Source organism: Scyliorhinus torazame, chromosome 24 (assembly GCF_047496885.1).
Source record: "Scyliorhinus torazame isolate Kashiwa2021f chromosome 24, sScyTor2.1, whole genome shotgun sequence".
Classification (NCBI taxonomy): Eukaryota; Metazoa; Chordata; class Chondrichthyes; order Carcharhiniformes; family Scyliorhinidae; genus Scyliorhinus; species Scyliorhinus torazame.
In genome coordinates this window covers 16,200,675-16,215,829 of record NC_092730.1, presented here as the reverse complement: position 1 = coordinate 16,215,829, position 15,155 = coordinate 16,200,675, and the positions used below count along the sequence as shown (strand labels likewise).

Below are 15,155 nucleotides of genomic sequence, written 5' to 3'. Positions count from 1 at the left end.
TCTCTGTAACCTCCTCCAGACCCTACAACCCTCCCTATCTCTGTAACCTCCCTCCAGTCCCTACAACCCTCCCTATCTCTGTCACCCCCTCCAGTCCCGACAACCCTCCCTATCTCTGTAACCTCCTCCAGTCCCGACCACCCACCCTATCTCTGTAACTCCTCCAGCTCCTACAACCCTCCCCATCTCTGTAACCTCCTCCAGCCCTACAACCCTCCCGATCTCTGTAACCTCCTCCAACCCCTACAACCCTCCCTATCTCTGTAACCTCCTCCAGCCCCTACAACCCTCCCTATCTGTGTATCCTCCTCCAGCCCCTACAACCCTCCCTATCTCTGTATTCTCCTCCAGCCCTGACAACCCTCCCTATCTCTGTAACCTCCTCCAGGCCCTACAACCCTACCTAACTGTGTAACCTCCTCCAGCCCCGACAACCCTCCCTATCTCTGTAACCTCCTCCAGCCTCGACAACCCTCCCTATCTCTGTAACCTCCTCCAGCCCCTACAACCCTCCCTATCTCTGTAACCTCGTCCAGTCCCGACCACCCACCCTATCTCTGTATCCTCCTCCAGCCCTACAACCCTCCCTATCTCTGTATTCTCCTCCAGCCCTGACAACCCTCCCTATCTCTGTAACCTCCTCCAGCCCCTACAACCCTCCCTATCTCTGTATTCTCCTCCAGTCCTGACAACCCTCCCTATCTCTGTAACCTCCTCCAGCCCCTACAACCCTCCCTATCTCTGTAACCTCCTCCAGCCCCTACACCCCCTCCCTATCTCTGTAACCTCCTCCAGCCTCTACAACCCTCCCTATCTGTAACCTCCTCCAGCCCCTACACCCCTCGCTATCTCTGTGTCCTCCTCCAGTCCCCTACAACCCTCCCTAACTCTGTAACCTCCTCCAGCCCCTACAACCCTCCCTATCTCTGTAACCTCCTCCAGCCCCTACAACCCTCCCTATATCTGTAACCTCCTCCAGCCCTACAACCCTCCCTATCTCTGTAACCTCCTCCAGCCCAACAACCCTCCCTATCTCTGTAACCTCCTCCAGCCCCTACAACCCTCCCTATCTCTGTAACCTCCTCCAGACCCTACAACCCTCCCTATCTCTGTAACCTCCTCAAGCCCCTACAACCCTCCCTATATCTGTAACCTCCTCCTGCCCCTACAACCCTCCCTATCTCTGTAACCTCCTCCAGCCCCTACAACCCTCCCTATCTCTGTAACCTCCTCCAGACCCTACAACTCTCCCTATCTCTGTAACCTCCTCCAGCCCCGACAACCTCCCTATCTCTGTAACCTCCTCCAGCCCCTACAACCCTCCCTATCTCTGTAACCTCCTCCAGCCCCTACAACCCTCCCTATCGCTGTAACCTCCTCCAGCCTCGACAACCCTCCCTACCTCTGTAACCTCCTCCAGCCCCTACAACCCTCCCTATCTCTGTAACCTCCTCCAGCCTCGACAACCCTCCCTATCTCCGTAACCTCCTCCAGCCCCTACAACCCTCCCTATCTCTGTAACCTCCTCCAGCCCCTACAACCTTCCCTATCTCTGTAACCTCTCCAGCCCCCTACAACCCTCCCTATCTCTGTAACCTCCTCCAGCCCCTACACCCCTCCCTATCTCTGTAACCTCCTCCAGCCCCGACAACCCTCCCTATCTCTGTAACCTCCTCCAGCCCCGACAACCCTCCCTATCTCTGTAACCTCCTCCAGCCCCCCCTATCTCTGTCACCTCCTCCAGTCCCTACAATCCTCCCTATCTCTGTAACCTCCTCCAGCCTCGACAACCCTCCCTATCTCTGTAACCTCCTCCAGCCCCTACAACCCTCCCTATCTCTGTAACCTCCTCCAGCCCTGACAACCCTCCCTATCTCTGTAACCTCCTCCAGCCCCCTACAACCCTCCCTATCTCTGTAACCTCCTCCAGCCCCTGCAACCCTCCCTATCTCTGTAACCTCCTCCAGCCCCTACAACCCTCCCTATCTCTGTAACCTCCTCCAGCCCCTACAACCCTCCCTATCTCTGTAACCTCCTCCAGTCCCTACAACCCTCCCTATCTCTGTAACCTCCTCCAGTCCCTACAACCCTCCCTATCTCTGTAACCTCCTCCAGACCCTACAACCCTCCCTATCTCTGTAACCTCCTCCAGTCCCTACAACCCTCCCTATCTCTGTCACCCCCTCCAGTCCCGACAACCCTCCCTATCTCTGTAACCTCCTCCAGCCCCTACAACCCTCCCTATCTGTGTATCCTCCTCCAGCCCCTACAACCCTCCCTATCTCTGTAACCTCCTCCAGGCCCTACAACCCTACCTATCTCTGTAACCTCCTCCAGCCCCTACAACTCACCCTATCTCTGTAACCTCCTCCAGCCCCTACAACCCTCCCTATCGCTGTAACCTCCTCCAGCCCCTACAACCCTCCCTATCTCTGTAACCTCCTCCAGCCCCTGCAACCCACCCTATCTCTGTAACCTCCTCCAGCCCCGACAACCTCCCTATCTCTGTAACCTCCTCCAGTCCCTGCAACCCTCCCTATCTCTGTAACCTCCTCCAGCCCCGACAACCCTCCCTATCTCTGACACCCCCTCCAGTCCCGACAACCCTCCCTATCTCTGTAACCTCCTCCAGTCCCGACAACCCTCCCTATCTCTGTAACCTCCTCCAGGCCCTACAACCCTCCCTAACTGTGTAACCTCCTCCAGCCCCGACAACCCTCCCTATCTCTGTATCCTCCTCCAGCCTCGACAACCCTCCCTATCTCTGTAACCTCCTCCAGCCCCGACAACCTCCCTATCTCTGTAACCTCCTCCAGACCCTACAACCCTCCCTATCTCTGTAACCTCCTCCAGTCCCTACAACCCTCCCTATCTCTGTCACCCCCTCCAGTCCGACAACCCTCCCTATCTCTGTAACCTCCTCCAGTCCCGACCACCCACCCTATCTCTGTAACCTCCTCCAGCTCCTACAACCCTCCCCATCTCTGTAACCTCCTCCAGCCCCTACAACCCTCCCGATCTCTGTAACCTCCTCCAACCCCTACAACCCTCCCTATCTCTGTAACCTCCTCCAGCCCCTACAACCCTCCCTATCTGTGTATCCTCCTCCAGCCCCTACAACCCTCCCTATCTCTGTATTCTCCTCCAGCCCTGACAACCCTCCCTATCTCTGTAACCTCCTCCAGGCCCTACAACCCTACCTAACTGTGTAACCTCCTCCAGCCCCGACAACCCTCCCTATCTCTGTAACCTCCTCCAGCCTCGACAACCCTCCCTATCTCTGTAACCTCCTCCAGCCCCTACAACCCTCCCTATCTCTGTAACCTCGTCCAGTCCCGACCACCCACCTATCTCTGTATCCTCCTCCAGCCCCTACAACCCTCCCTATCTCTGTATTCTCCTCCAGCCCTGACAACCCTCCCTATCTCTGTAACCTCCTCCAGCCCCTACAACCCTCCCTATCTCTGTATTCTCCTCCAGTCCTGACAACCCTCCCTATCTCTGTAACCTCCTCCAGCCCCTACAACCCTCCCTATCTCTGTAACCTCCTCCAGCCCCTACACCCCTCCCTATCTCTGTAACCTCCTCCAGCCTCTACAACCCTCCCTATCTGTAACCTCCTCCAGCCCCTACACCCCTCGCTATCTCTGTATCCTCCTCCAGTCCCTACAACCCTCCCTAACTCTGTAACCTCCTCCAGCCCCTACAACCCTCCCTATCTCTGTAACCTCCTCCAGCCCCTACAACCCTCCCTATATCTGTAACCTCCTCCAGCCCCTACAACCCTCCCTATCTCTGTAACCTCCTCCAGCCCCAACAACCCTCCCTATCTCTGTAACCTCCTCCAGCCCCTACAACCCTCCCTATCTCTGTAACCTCCTCCAGACCCTACAACCCTCCCTATCTCTGTAACCTCCTCAAGCCCCTACAACCCTCCCTATATCTGTAACCTCCTCCTGCCCCTACAACCCTCCCTATCTCTGTAACCTCCTCCAGCCCCTACAACCCTCCCTATCTCTGTAACCTCCTCCAGACCCTACAACTCTCCCTATCTCTGTAACCTCCTCCAGCCCCGACAACCTCCCTATCTCTGTAACCTCCTCCAGCCCCTACAACCCTCCCTATCTCTGTAACCTCCTCCAGCCCCTACAACCCTCCCTATCGCTGTAACCTCCTCCAGCCTCGACAACCCTCCCTACCTCTGTAACCTCCTCCAGCCCCTACAACCCTCCCTATCTCTGTAACCTCCTCCAGCCTCGACAACCCTCCCTATCTCTGTAACCTCCTCCAGCCCCTACAACCCTCCCTATCTCTGTAACCTCCTCCAGCCCCTACAACCTTCCCTATCTCTGTAACCTCCTCCAGCCCCTACAACCCTCCCTATCTCTGTAACCTCCTCAGCCCCTACACCCCTCCCTATCTCTGTAACCTCCTCCAGCCCCGACAACCCTCCTATCTCTGTAACCTCCTCCAGCCCCGACAACCCTCCCTATCTCTGTAACCTCCTCCAGCCCCGACACCCCTCCCTATCTCTGTAACCTCCTCCAGCCCCGACAACCCTCCCTATCTCTGTAACCTCCTCCAGCCCCTACAACCCTACCTATCTCTGTAACCTCCTCCAGCCCCGACAACCCTCCCTATCTCTGTAACCTCCTCCAGCCCCGACACCCCTCCCTATCTCTGTAACCTCCTCCAGCCTCGACAACCCTCCCTATCTCTGTAACCTCCTCCAGCCCTACAACCCTCCCTATCTCTGTAACCTCCTCCAGCCCCTACACCCCTCCCTATCTGTAACCTCCTCCAGACCCTACAACCCTCCCTATCTCTGTAACCTCCTCCGGTTTCCTCTCTGCTCTGTCCCTTTCTGGCCGACCTTGTACACACTGGGTTTTGAGATGCCCGGGCCTGGAGGGGAGATCGTACTCCGCAAGGGTCAAGGGTGAAGGCGAACATCCACACCCCGTAGATCCTGTACGGGTATTACCGTTCGTTTTCTGATCTGGTAAATCGAAACGTTGAAAGAAAATGACAATAAAGATTTTATTTTTTGAATGTCCCGGTGATTTTTCTCCAGGAAATGAAATGAAAATCACTTATTGTCACGAGTAGGCTTCAAATGAAGTTACTGTGAAAAGCCCCTAGTCGCCACATTCCAGCGCCTGTTCGGGGAGGCTGGTACGGGAATTGAACCGTGCTGCTGGCCTGCCTTGGTCTGCTTTCAAAGCCAGCGATTTAGCCCTGTGTGCTAAACCAGCCCCTGGAGACCTCCCAATCCCGGGAGATTGATCTTCATATCCTGGAGGCTCCCGGCCTGTCCTGGAGGATTTGGCCGACCCTAGCGAAAGCTTATTGCACAGATAACTTTAAAAGGGAGGGGTGCTCAGGGCGGCTCGGTGGCGCAGTGGGTTAGCACAGCTGCCTCACGGCGCCGAGGTCCCAGGTTCGATCCCGGCTCTGGGTCACTGTCACGTGTGGAGTTTGCACATTCTCCCCGTGTCTGCGTAGGTCTCGCCCCCACAACCCAGAGATGTGCAGGGTACAATAAACGGTAAAGAAACAGAGGGCATACGTGGGTTTCCTCCGGGTGCTCCGGTTTCCTCCCACAGTCCAAAGACGTGCAGGTTAGGTGGATTGGCCGTGATAAATTTGAACCTCAGTGTCCAAAAAAAGTTAGGTGGGGTTACGGGGATAGGGCGGAGGTGTGGGCTTAGGTAGGGTGCTCTTTCCAAGGGCCGGTGCAGTCTCGATGGGCCGAATGGCCTCCTTCTGCACTGTAAATTCTATGATTCAAAGCATTAATCCAGAACAGGCGTTAATAGCGGAATTTAACATGTGGAGTTTGCACATTCTCCCCGTGTCTGCGTGGGTTTCGCCCCCACAACCCAAAGATGTGCAGGGTTAGGTGGATTGGCCGCGCTAATTGCCCCTTAATTGGAAAAAATTAATTGGGTACTCTAAATTTATTTTTAAAATAAATTTTAAAAATAGCGGAATTTAAAGAAAGGAACCCCCAAAAAAACATGCGGGAAAGGTGCAGACTTGCACTTGGCGGGGGAAATAAATTCAAGATGGAGGCCGGGTTCATGGATTGGCGTTGCTGCACGCCATGTTGAGTCCGAAGGCTGTAAGGCGACTCATTGGATGGAAGGTGAGGGGCAGCTCCTCCAGTTTGCGTTTGGGCTTCAGCAGGCCAAGGGCAGAGATGTGAGCGCAAGGTGGCGAGTTGAATCAGCGAGCGACCGGATGTTGGCCTTGTGACTAAATGAGTGGCCGTGTTGGGGGGGGGGGGGACTTTCTGAGGAAACAGGTGTTGGCTTTCCCGCTGTTGCCGCCACGGGAGGGGGGGGGGGGGTACAGGATAGAGTAGTGCAGGGTGGGGGGAGGGGGAATTGTCAGATGTCTAACGGGAGCTGTTGGAGGCGGAGGAAACCCGGTGGAGGAACTGAAGGGCAAGTGGGAGGAGGGGGTTAGCTGGGGAGTTAGAGGCGGGTCTGTGGCGGATGCCCTAAGCAGGGTTAATTCCTCCTCCTCATGTGCCAGGCTCAGTTTAGTAAGAAGTCTTACAACACCAGGTTAAAGTCCAACAGGTTTGTTTCAAATCACTAGCTTTCCGGAGCGCTGCTCCTTCCTCAGACCTGGTGTTGTAAGACTTCTTACTGTGCTCACCCCAGTCGAACGCCGGCATCTCCACATCAAGGCCAGTTTATAGAACATAGAACGATACAGCGCAGTACAGGCCCTTCGGCCCACGATGTCTCAGTGTTGGGGCCACAGCTGTTCTCTTTATATATTAACGATCTAGATGACGGGACTGAGGGCATTCTGGCTAAGTTTGCCGATGATACAAAGATAGGTGGAGGGGCAGGTAGTATGGAGGAGGTGGGGAGGGCTGCAGAAAGATTTAGACAGTTAGGAGAGTGGTCCAAGAAATGGCTGATGAAATTCAACGGGGGCAAGTGCGAGGTCTTGCACTTTGGAAAAAAGAATTGAGGCATGGACTATTTTCTAAACGGTGACAAAATTCATAATGCTGAAGTGCAAAGGGACTTGGGAGTCCTAGTCCAGGATTTTCTGAAGGTAAACTTGCAGGTTGAGTCCGTAATTAAGAAAGCAAATGCAATGTTGTCATTCATCTCAAGAGGCTTGGAATATAAAAGCAGGGATGTACTTCTGAAGCTTTATAAAGCATTAGTTAGGCCCCATTTAGAATACTGTGAGCAATTTTGGGCCCCACACCTCAGGAAGGACATACTGGCACTGGAGCGGGTCCAGCGGAGATTCACACGGATGATCCCAGGAATGGTAGGCCTAACATACGATGAACGTCTGAGGATCCTGGGATTATATTCATTGGAGTTTAGGAGGTTGAGGGGAGATCTAATAGAAACTTACAAGATAATGAATGGCTTAGATAGGGTGGACGTAGGGAAGTTGTTTCCATGAGCAGGGGAGACTAGGACCCGGGGGCACAGCCTTAGAATAAAAGGGAGTCACTTCAGAACAGAGATGAGGAGAAATTTCTTCAGCCAGAGAGTGGTGGGTCTGTGGAATTCATTGCCACTGAGGGCAGTGGAGGCCGGGACGTTGAGTGTCTTTAAGACAGAAGTTGATAAATTCTTGATTTCTCGAGGAATGAAGGGCTATGGAGAGAGAGAGCGGGTAAATGGAGTTGAAATCAGCCATGATTGAATGGTGGAGTGGACTCGATGGGCCGAATGGCCTTACTTCCGCTCCTATGGTCTTATGGTCTTACCATGTTGATGTTTATGTTATTATTATTGCTTCTGTATTGTTATCAACATTTAGCAAATACGTCAATAGAAATATTCTTTTTTTAAAATGAGTGGCAGTGTTGGGTTGGCAAGGTTCCGTCTAGTTGGCATGAGCCAGTTGTGTTGATGGTCCACCTCGTCCGTAACAACAGGGCGTCCTGTGTGTTTTTTTCCCCTCTGTTCTTTGTTCCTTCTAGCACGTTCTTTTCCGCCTTTCTGAACCTGCTGCTGAGCTGCTCGGTGCTGTTCTTGACCATCGTCTCCAGCGTGATGATCAGTGTGGGCTTTAACATCTGGTGTGACGTGGTGACCAACCATGGGAGCTTGCCCATGAGGTGAGTCCGCCCGCGGGCCTCCGAGCCTGGCGGCTGACCCAGAGCCAGTGGCGGGACAGGCCCGCGCGTGGCAAGGCCGAACTCCTCCCTCCGGGCCGCTGGGCCGCTCGGGCTTAAGCGCCCGGCGGGCGAGGGACGGCCCTCTGAAGCCCGGGTTTCAACCGCTTGCAGGTCTCCGGGGGGTAGGGAGGGGGGAGAGACCGCGGGAGGGGCAGCTTTGAGATCCTGGGGAACGGAATGAGGGCGAGTCCTCGGGAAGTGTGAGATGTTTTGAGGCCCCACCTACCCCTCTCGAGGCAGGGCGGGTGAGGGGTGGACGTCAACGACCCCCCCTGGGCCATGTTTTGGTACCAGACCGGGCCCCAATTTAGGAAACCTGATCCGAAATTATTCAATTTGTAAACTGTGAGGCAAGGATACTTCACCCCCAGAAGTGATCCCATTGACAACTCGGATCTTTTATATTAAAACTAACTTTATTGTGAACACATCATTTACCCCATAAACATCCAGGGTTTTACAATTAACAGTTAAACAGTTCCTAAAAATTAAGAAATGTCTTTGAGCTGACTTTCCCATCTACTCCTAAAGTTTGAATTAAGCAAAATCTACATATTGGTGGAATGCCACCTATTAATAAAGTTAACACTCTGTGACTTACAGATTTATTCACAAAGTCCTTGGGACAGAAGCTTTCAGAAGTTAGTCTGTGAAATACAATTCCTTTCCCCAGAACCCAGAGCAGAGCTCTCAGAATCAAATTAAAAATAATTGACAAGGGGCAGGGCTGAAAATGAAACTGAGAAAGACCAGACACAGGGCAGGGCTGAAAACGAAACTAAAAACAACTGACACGGGGCAGGGCTGAAAATGAAACTAAAAACAACTGACACGGGGCAGGGCTGAAAACGAAACTAAAAACAACTGACACGGGGCAGGGCTGAAAACAAAACTAAAAACAACTGACACGGGGCAGGGCTGAAAATGAAACTAGAAAATGACAGACACGGGACAGGGCTGAAAACAAAACTAAAGACAACAGACACGGGGCAGGGCTGAAAATGAAACTAAAAACAACAGACACGTGGCAGGGCTGAAAACAAAACTGAGAAACAACAGACACGGGGCAGGGCTGAAAACGAAACTAAAAACAACTGACACGGGCAGGGCTGAAAATGAAACTAGAAAATGACAGACACGGGACAGGGCTGAAAACGAAACTAGAAACAACAGACAAGGGGCAGGGCTGAAAACGAAACTAGGAAACAACAGACAAGGGGCAGGCTGAAAACGAAACTCGGAAACAACAGACATGGGGCAGGGTTGAAAACAAAACTAAAAACAACTGACACGGGGCAGGGCTGAAAACAAAACTAAAAACAGCAGACACGGGGCAGGGCTGAAAACGAAACTAAAAACAACAGACACGGGGCAGGGCTGAAAATGAAACTAAAAACAACTGACATGGGCAGGGCTGAAAAAAAAACTCAAAACAACAGTCACGGGGCAGGGCTGAAAACGAAACTAAAAACAACTGACATGGGCAGGGCTGAAAATGAAACTAAAAGAAAACAGGCACGGGGCAGGGCTGAAAACAAAACTTATTTTTAAAAATAAATTTAGAGTACCCAATTAATTTTTTCCAGTTAAGGGGCAATTTAGCGTGGCCAATCCACCTAGCCTGCACATCTTTGGGTTGTGGGGGTGAAACCCATGCAAACAGAGGGAGAATGTGCAAACTCCACACGGACAGTGACCCAGAGCCGGGATCGAACCTGGGACCTTGGTGCCATGAGGCTGCAGGGCTAACCCACGGCGCCACCGTGCTGCCCTGGCTGAAACCAAAATTAAAAACAACAGACATAGGGCAGGGCTGAAAATGAAACTAAAAACAACAGACACGGGGCAGGGCTGAAAACAAAACTAAAAACAACAGACACAGGGCAGGGCTGAAAATGAAACTAGAAAAAAACAGGCACAGGGCAGGGCTGAAAATGAAACTAGAAAAAACAGGCACGGGGCAGGGCTGAAAACAAAACTAGAAACAGACCCAGCCCCTCCCTTGAGTGACATCACAGCCTACCTAGCTGTTAACCCACTAAACACAGCTTTAGCAGACATATAATCTGGATATCTTAACCTAAGTTATTTTAATAACATTACTGCGACAGACACACAATACAATATTCACATTTCCCACATTCATCACAGCCATCATTCTGAAGAGCCGGGGAGTTTACCCCTCGCCAAACGTCGCCGTTATCTGCCCATTGTCGCCTATCTGTGGGAGCTTCCTGTGCACAAAATGGATGCCGCGCTCCCTCCCTGGCGGCAGCGAGCTGCACGTCGGCAAGTGCGCCGTGGGCTGCGAGGATCTTTGGGAGGTTCTGAGGGTGTGAAAGGCGCGATGGAAATTCAATTCTTCACCCCCGCCTGTGGGAGGCCGGAATTGGGAGGGGAAGGAGCGGGGGAGAAGGGGGTGAATTCGAGGGGCCAAGTGCTCCCTCCCAGGCCTTGTGAGCTTTCCGTTCGTTTATGAGAGGCTCGGGGGGAGGGAAGCTGGGGATTTGGTGTTTTAAAATGAGGGTGGTTGGAGGTTTCAAAGCTGGGCTCCAAGGCCATGATGGAGGAGCGGGCCCCAGGGCATTATGGGATTTACTCCGCCTCTTGTCTTTTCCCCATCAGCTGCGAGGAGATCCAATCGACGAACCTCCACCTGGACGTCAACACATCTGCTTTTTACATCCACTTCAGGATCGCCCAGGTGAGTGTGCAGCCCGCGTGCCGTCCTTAGACTTTCCTCGCATCCACCCGCCCCCCCCCCCCCCCCCCCACCCCCACTCCAACAGAGCAGCACTCCCTCAGTACTGACCCTCTGGCAGTGCAGCACTCCCTCAGTATTGACCATCTGACAGTGCAGCACTCCCTCAGTACTGACCCTCTGACAGTGCAGCACTCCCTCAGTACTGACCCTCTGACAGTGCAGCACTCCCTCAGTACTGACCCTCTGACAGTGCAGCACTCCCTCAGTACTGACCCTCTGGCAGTGCAGCACTCCCTCAGTATTGACCATCTGACAGTGCAGCACTCCCTCAGTACTGACCCTCTGACAGTGCGACGCTCCCTCAGTACTGACCCTCTGACAGTGCAGCACTCCTCAGTACTGACCCTCTGACAGTGCAGCACTCCCTCAGTACTGACCCTCTGACAGTGCGGCACTCCCTCAGTACTGACCCTCTGACAGTGCAGCACTCCCTCAGTACTGACCCTCTGACAGTGCAGCACTCCCTCAGTACTGACCCTCTGACAGTGCGGCACTCCCTCAGTACTGACCCTCTGACAGTGCAGCACTCCCTCAGTACTGACCCTCTGACAGTGCGGCACTCCCTCAGTACTGACCCTTTGACAGTGCGGCACTCCCTCAGTACTGACCCTCTGACAGTGCGGCGCTCCCTCAGTACTGACCCTCTGACAGTGCGGCACTCCCTCAGTACAGACCCTCTGACAGTGCGGCAGTCCCTCAGTACTGACCCTCTGACAGTGCGGCAGTCCCTCAGTACTGACCCTCTGACAGTGCGGCAGTCCCTCAGTACTGACCCTCTGACAGTGCAGCACTCCCTCAGTACTGACCCTCTGACAGTGCGGCGCTCCCTCAGTACTGACCCTCTGACAGTGCGGTGCTCCCTCAGTACTGGCCCTCTGACAGTGCAGCACTCCCTCAGCACTGGCCCTCTGACAGTGCAGCGCTCCCTCAGTACTGACCCTCTGATAGTGCGGCACTCCCTCAGTACTGACCTTCTGACAGTGCAGCGCTCCCTCAGCACTGACCCTCTGACAGTGCAGCACTCCCTCAGTACTGACCCTCTGACAGTGCGGCAGTCCCTCAGTACTGACCCTCTGACAGTGCAGCACTCCCTCAGTACTGACCCTCTGACAGTGCGGCGCTCCCTCAGTACTGACCCTCTGACAGTGCGGTGCTCCCTCAGTACTGGCCCTCTGACAGTGCAGCACTCCCTCAGCACTGGCCCTCTGACAGTGCAGCGCTCCCTCAGTACTGACCCTCTGATAGTGCGGCACTCCCTCAGTACTGACCTTCTGACAGTGCAGCGCTCCCTCAGCACTGACCCTCTGACAGTGCAGCACTCCCTCGGTACTGACCCTCTGACAGTGCGGCACTCCCTCAGTACTGACTGAGATGGCGAATACACTCCCAAGGTTGGGAGAGGCAAGGCTTTGATTCAAGTCTTTCCAGAAATTCCAGAATGCTGCGCTGGGAATGTTGGACTCAGGACTGTGGAGTCCATAGAATTCCATTCGGCCCATCGACTCTGCACTGACCCTCTGAAAGAGCACCCTACTTAGGCCCACTCCCCCGCCCTATCCCCGGCGGGGTTTGGGGGATGGCGAAGCCATGGAGGCGTCCCGTTCTTGTGGTTGGTACTGAATCTCTCTCTCTCTCTGCCCTCTCCCCCCCCTTCCATTTTCCTATCCAGTTCGGCCTCTGGAGTATTTGGACGATATGGGTGCTGCTGGGCGTGCTGGCGTTTCTCAAGGTTTACCGGAACTACAAACGCAAGGAGCTGGCTCGCTGCCTGTCCCGGGAGAAGGAACTGCTCCTGAATCGCTCCGCCCGCGGGCGGGCCCTTCCCGAGGAGCAAGCGGACCTCCCCAGCGTCTTCATTTGAGCCAACGGCGCCACGCGGCATTGCCAAGGCCCCCCCCCCCCCCCGCCGCCCATGGCCAATTGGTAAAGGCGGTGGATTGCGGGTAGGCCCGAAGCCTATAGTAACAAGGCTTTAGTGGGATGAATAAGTTAACCCCTGCCCCATTTATACACTGAGGTGGGAGGGGGAAGGGACGGTTTTCACCCTCGGATTTTGCTTTTTGTTGGCGTTTGCAGTCTTTTGCCTCAGGGCCACTCCAGAACGAGGTACAATATCTGTTGTGTTTGTCGCCAACGCGCTGTCAGCTCCCCAGCTGCCCGTCAACCGTGTTTTATTTTGAATGTACCCCCCCCCCCACATCCCCCCCCCACCCGGCCCTCCGTGCTCGTCCGGGGGAAGCTGAGCTGGCCTCCGCTCCCTCCTGCGAGTGACCACTCGCCGGCCGGCTGTTCGACCATGAAGGAATGTCACAAAGGCCAGCGGGCCTCTGGCGCGTGCAGAGGTGGGTGGTTGCGGCGGATGGGCGGGGGGGGGGGGGGTGTGGGCTGGTGGTGCTGGGGCTAAATGTTGACTTCCACGTGATATTCTCCTTTCCCCACCACCACATCATCCCCTTCTCAAAGGGCCTGGATTATCTGTACCCCCCCTTCCCCCCCCCCCCCCCCCCCTTTCCTCTCAGTCCCAGCTGGACCGATCACCGATCGGCGTACAATGACCGCATCCCCCCCCCCCCCCCCGAATGCCCACACGTGGACGAGGGGGCGATCAGGTTTGTGCCTGTGATGCCCACCCTAGTCGAATAGCCCCCCCCCCCCTGACTTTATTGTATAATCCGTGCAATTAAAATTCAGCAGGGACGCGAAACCAACGCTCCTGTAATACAGCCCAGCTCTGCCCTGTTGTGATTTATTAACTGGAGTTTTATTTTAATTTATTATCAGTATACACAGTGTTACTTGTGCATCAACGTGTCTCTCACCATTTCTATTTATTAAACAATTGAAAATTGCGACTGTGTCCTGTGGCTATTTTTCCAGCCTCAATCCCTCCACATTTATCACTTTCTTCATCATCTCTCTCGTTTAGTCCTTTCTCTGCCTGGCTGTCCATCTCTGTCTCTCCTCTCTCTCTGTCTCTCTGTCTCTGTATATTTCTCTCTCTCTGTCTCTCTCTCTCTGTCCATCTCTCTCTCTCTCTGTCTCTGTCTCTGTCCGTTTCTCTCTTTCTGACCACCTCTCTCTGTCCATCTCTCTCTGTCCGTCTCTTTCTCTCTCTCTCTCTCTCTGTCCATCTCTCTCTCTCTCTCTCTCTGTCCATCTCTCTCTCTCTCTCTGTTTCTCTCTCTATCTCTGTTTCTCTCTCTGCCTGCTTCTCTCTCCATTTGTCACTGTCTGTCTGTCTGTCTCTCTCTCTGTCTCTGTCCGTTTCTCTCTCTCTGTCCATCTCTCTCTCTCTGTCCATCTCTCCCTCTCTCTCTCTGTCCATCTCTCTCTCTCTCTGTCCATCTCTTTCTCTCTCTCTCTCTGTTTCTCTCTCTGCCTGCTTCTCTCTCCATTTGTCACTGTCTGTCTGTCTGTCTCTCTCTCTCAGTCTCTCTCTCTCTGCCTGTCTCTCTCAGTCTCTCTCTGTTTGTCACTGTCTCTCTGTCTATCTGACCAATCCCCCACTCTAACTCCGACATGGGTACAGATGTGACAGACTGTCACCTGGGAGCTCTGTCGCTCTCCCTGCCATTCTCTCTTCTGACCTGCCTTTCTCCCCCAGAACACCTCTCCGCTCCACTCTCTGCCCCTCTCTCTGCCTATGCCTCTCTCTCTCTCTGCCTCCGCCTCTCTCTCTGTCCCTCTCTCTGCGTCCTCTCTCTATCTCTTCCCCTCTCTCTTCCCCTCTCTCTCTCTCTCTCTTCCCCTCTCTCTGCCTTCTCTCTCTCTCTCTCTCTTCCCCTCTCTCTGCCTTCTCACTCTCTCTCTGCCTTCTCTCTCTCTCTCTGTCTTCCCTCTCTCTCTGTGCCCCCTCTCTGCCTTCCCCTCTCTCTCTCTCTGCCCCTCTGCCTTTACCCCCCTCTCTCTCTCTCTCCCTTTTCCTCTGCCTCCGCCCTCTCTCTCTCTCTGTCTGCCTCTCTCTCTCCCTCAGCTCCATCGATGACTCCGCAACTCCCAACAGGATCTATAGATCAAAGTGAAGGCAAGGCAGCTGGTGCTCTGCTGACGTTTCTGTGGCAACTGAGACCCGGAGACCCAGGCCGCATCTGTTTGTGTGTGTGTGAGGCCGGTGGGGGGATGGTGGGTCTTTGGGGGGGGGGGGGGGGTTACCTAAGAACATTGTCAGACGCAGAGGAGAACTTGATTGATCGTCACTCTGGATGTCAGAGTTCACCCGGCTGA

The 15,155-nt window shown here is 54.1% G+C and overlaps 1 protein-coding gene across 1 annotated transcript; it reads left to right on the top strand.

Moving 5' to 3' along the window:
• The first annotated feature begins 7,883 nt into the window (after nt 1–7,883).
• On the top strand, nt 7,884–13,780 carry LOC140399920 (transmembrane protein 179-like). Its single transcript, XM_072489402.1, has 3 exons — nt 7,884–8,107; nt 10,793–10,871; nt 12,601–13,780. Exons 1-3 carry the CDS (start codon nt 7,899–7,901, stop codon nt 12,790–12,792), a joined length of 480 nt encoding a protein of 159 aa, XP_072345503.1. The 5' UTR covers nt 7,884–7,898; the 3' UTR covers nt 12,793–13,780.
• Nucleotides 13,781–15,155: the final 1,375 nt, after the last annotated feature.

Coding starts and splice junctions, on each gene's coding strand:
- LOC140399920 (XM_072489402.1), top strand. CDS start 7,899: ATGGTCCACCTCGTCCGTAACAACAGGGCGTCCTGTGTGTTTTTTTCC. Junction 8,108..10,792: donor CATGGGAGCTTGCCCATGAG/GTGAGTCCGCCC, acceptor TTTCCCCATCAG/CTGCGAGGAGATCCAATCGA. Junction 10,872..12,600: donor TCCACTTCAGGATCGCCCAG/GTGAGTGTGCAG, acceptor TTTCCTATCCAG/TTCGGCCTCTGGAGTATTTG.